The 3,824-nt window shown below is 49.2% G+C and overlaps 1 protein-coding gene across 1 annotated transcript in view; it reads right to left on the reverse strand.

Annotated features, from left to right (window-relative positions):
• Positions 1-325: 325 nt before the first annotated feature.
• Positions 326-3,824, reverse strand: part of MCM3AP (minichromosome maintenance complex component 3 associated protein) — a gene marked incomplete at its 5' end in the record, with an annotated part of 23,586 nt that continues 20,087 nt past the window's right edge. Inside the window, 4 exons of the mRNA XM_010159708.1 lie at positions 326-484; positions 948-1,098; positions 1,716-1,922; positions 2,859-2,988. Of these exons, the coding sequence (XP_010158010.1) occupies positions 326-484; positions 948-1,098; positions 1,716-1,922; positions 2,859-2,988 (647 nt within the window). The remainder of the gene's footprint in view (positions 485-947; positions 1,099-1,715; positions 1,923-2,858; positions 2,989-3,824) is intronic.

Raw genomic sequence — 3,824 nt, forward strand, 5'->3', positions numbered from 1 at the left:
AAGATGAGAGTTGGTGGAAAGAAAAAAAAAGCCACCCAGTGTCAATTTAAGGCTTTTCAAGGAAAGGATTTGACTGGTCTCTGTGCTTGTGAAGCAGAAAAGGAGGGAGGCCCAGAACAGCCAAAGCTCAGGAGCGAGCCACGCGTCTCTGTGCGAGGCAGCCACAGGAGCGGGACCCAGGCCCCACGTCTGCTGTGTGTTCTTTGCCTGGGAGGACATCTGCTTTTTCTGGAATGCACCCCAGGAGCTTCTCTCTTCAAACACCCGGCCCTGGATTTCTTGACAGTCTCTTGATCTGCACACTGCACACCTCTCTCTGCTCTGCTCAAATATCCACCATCTCCATCAGAGCAGAGAGGTGGAGCTCAGAGGCAACTTCACTTTCCTTGTTGGCCCTGAGGAGCTGTTTCAGGTGTTTCAGTCTGTCCGACAGCGTAGGCCTTAGCTCCTCCACCAAAAGTTTGCCTCCCTCTTGACTCCTCGCCTGGGCAGAAAGAAGAGAGATGAGACAGAGAAAGAAGCATTACCCAGTTACCAACAAGGAACTTCCCAGCTCACTGGCTGTTCACTCACTTTTGAGGACAGCCCTGGGGGTCAGCACCCCCCACCCAAGGGGGTGAGGCCAAAATAGCATGTTCTGCCATTCCTGTCCCCAGCTGTCCTTTAACTGGGGGAAGCTGACCCACAACAGATAGATAAAGTGCAGCACCGCGAGGGATACGGTATGACTGCCAGCAGCAGAAAGCATCAACAGTCGTGAAGAACTCTTATTCCAGACCTACAGAAAGCATTCCCCTCCCTGGAAAGAAGTTATTTCCAAGGCTCAGTTTTCCAATTCTGTATTTCCCCAGTCCATCCAACACTGCCCACCAAGGTAACTCCCACTGAAGGCTTGGCACCTGCACTCCTCAGAGCTACAGTTAATTCTCAGTACCACCCTTCCTTACATCTTGAGCAGACGGTGTGGGACTCTTCATCAACGGACAGACAACAGTCGGGCTGGAGACCAGGGACTGGGGGAGGTAGAGAGGAAGACCTACGAAATCACCAAGGGGCTCAACGTCATCGGCCAGGCATTGGTGCAACTGTTGTTCAAACCTGGAGGAAGAGATGAAGAGCGCCAGTCAGACCGCAGCCTAGCTCTGTTCTGTAACTAGTGGGTTAACCAAGATTTTGGGGTTGGAGCTGATGCTCGCAGTCATTTCCAACACGGTTTGACACACCCCACTGCTATGGCAGAAATCCAGCAGAGAAGAACCGCTCAGACCAAAAACACCCAACTGACAGGGAAGGCAGCAAAGACAAGAAACCCTTGGGTCAGCCTCAAAAACTCCAGCTTTCTCATCTGCATCGCCACAGCCACCACACTGACATCCCAAAGTGGACTTCAGACGTCTGTGATGCTGCAGGACACACAGACTACTATACACACTACAATGCTTTAGTTTTGGTGGATTGATTGACCACGGACAGTTTCCAACCATTCCTCAAAGCTCCAAGAATTTCTACCATGCTGGAATGTTGCTGTGGTGCAAGCAGGAGCTAGCAGGGAAGTGCATGGAAACAATGCACTCGACAAACTGAGATGACGACAGGATAGTCTGGGCTGTTTCCTAGCACCGCTGTAGGTAGTGGGAACCCGAAGTCCAAGTTAGAAATTGTTTACAATCCCGAGATGGAGCTGTAAGGAAAAGGATGCTGCTCTGAGAACTTACCTCCTGCTTTCTATCTTCTCCAGTTGCAACTGCGCCAAAAGACGCTCTGGGAGAAGCTCCTGGGCTGAGGTTGTGTCTGGGAATTCATCTGCACTGGGAATGCTCTTTTCTTGGCCTGACAGCACGCTCGTGCCAGAACCATACTGACCTGGCGCCATGGAGACGCTGAAAGGTTTCTTAAAAGAGTTGGGAGATTTTACGCTTGACCTGAGAGGGGAGGGGAAAAAACCAGGGAAACAAAAATAAAAGCACAGAAAATGGCATGAGCACATTGATTTTTTCCATTCTATCTTAAAGTTCGGAAATAGCAGGGAGCAAGTTGATAATCTGGAGACATAATTCCCTTGTATCAGGGTCCAACATCCCACCATCTGCATGGGGGATTTGAGAACAGATCTGCCAGGGGGCTGGGAAAGAAAGGTATCTACCCAACAGCTCCTGGTACACAGCAGAGCAGCAGCAGCTAAGCTTCCAACAGGGAAGAAGGACCGGCTTCACTCTGAACAAGGCTAGGGAAGCCAGCCAGACTCTGGAGCTCACAAATACTTTAATGCCACACAGCTCTAAGGCACCCTCCCCCTCAACCTCTATCATTTTCTCTTAGTGGGACTTTCCTGATGCCTTCCTGCACAAACTTCTGCAAAATTAACATGTAATTACCAAAGACTAAATCTGCACATCGTCTAGCATGTAATTCATCTGTCAGGTCTGGGCTGCAACCGAAGGTGAATGTAAGGGAGGGGGCACACTCATGATTTATCCCTCTGCTCTTCCTCAACCTCACACTGTTTTTCCTTCATGCTTTGGTACACCTAAAGTCTAATTCCAAAGCCTCTGCAGTGTTTTCTTTGGCAGAAGTTAATTTCTCCACTTATAACACTTTAAGCACTGCCCCAGCAATCCGTTTCTTTGAGAGCTGAGTAACCCTGCAGAAACAAGATCTCCTACCCTGTTAACACCTTTGTACACCATTTCAAGGAGATGTACACAAACACGTGCTGGGAGGGTGCTGCATGCCGGACTTCAGCACCGTCACAGCACTTTACGTTCATCGTGGAGGCCCCCAGCAACCTCCTTGGAGTTCACCAGGTGACTCCGATGGCAGCACGGACAGCTGAACGCCACTCCCAGCGGCCGCCTCACCTCTCGTAGCCTTGCCGGATCTCCTCCTGCGTGCGCAGCCTGGCTTGTTCCCATGAAAAGGGGAGAGTGAAGTTGTTTAAATGCTCCTTGAAGAAGTACACACGAATCTGACCATCTTCACTTACTGCTTCTGTGAATAAACACAGACACAACGTTTATTATTCCTATATATAAGATATATTAATAATATATTATTATTCTTCCCTTCAGAAGAAAAGCTCACTATTAAAAAGTATTAAATCGAGGAACAATTGCGTGTTCCCTTTTAAGCGGCTTTCAGTTGTAACCTGCACGTAAAAAGGAGCCTTCTTGAGCTGATTCATTGCTCAGCAGACACCAGATTACTGGGAAGGACTGTAAAATGCTGCTTTATCTTAATTTAAAAAAACTCAACGCATCCACGTTCGGTGGATTAAATAGTCATTTCATTAAGGGGCTCCCCACAGTTAAGCCAAACAGGGCACCGTAAAAACTCCACCACTGGAAACTGAAAGCAGACAGAATCTGAGGCGCAGTTCATTCATGCACTGAAGTGCTCGTTACCAGTGGCAGCCTCCCATCTCAGCTGTCCTGAGCTTACAGGACTTCTGAGGGACCAACGCTTGGTCTTTGGCTGAATGTAAGCCCTCTCCTACTAGGAGAGGGGGGCTGAAAGACTGACCATAATCCTCCACACAGAGACAAAATTTTTCATCACAAACTCAAGCCAAGTCATAACCAACACTAAACACACACTCCAAAAAGCAGAAAGATGTGCAATTATCACAGTGTCATTCTATGGGAGGAGATCATGGAATGGTTTGGGTCGGAAGGGACTGCAAAGCCCAGCTAGTTCCAACCCCCCTGCCATGGGCAGGGACACCTTGCACTAGACCAGGTGGGTCCAAGCCTCATCCAGCCTGGGCTTGAACAATTCCAGGGATGGGGCATCCACAGCTCCTCTGGGCAACCTGTGCCAGTGCCTCA

This window comes from Eurypyga helias, unplaced genomic scaffold (genome assembly GCF_000690775.1).
Source record: "Eurypyga helias isolate BGI_N326 unplaced genomic scaffold, ASM69077v1 scaffold14399, whole genome shotgun sequence".
In the NCBI taxonomy this organism is placed as follows: Eukaryota; Metazoa; Chordata; class Aves; order Eurypygiformes; family Eurypygidae; genus Eurypyga; species Eurypyga helias.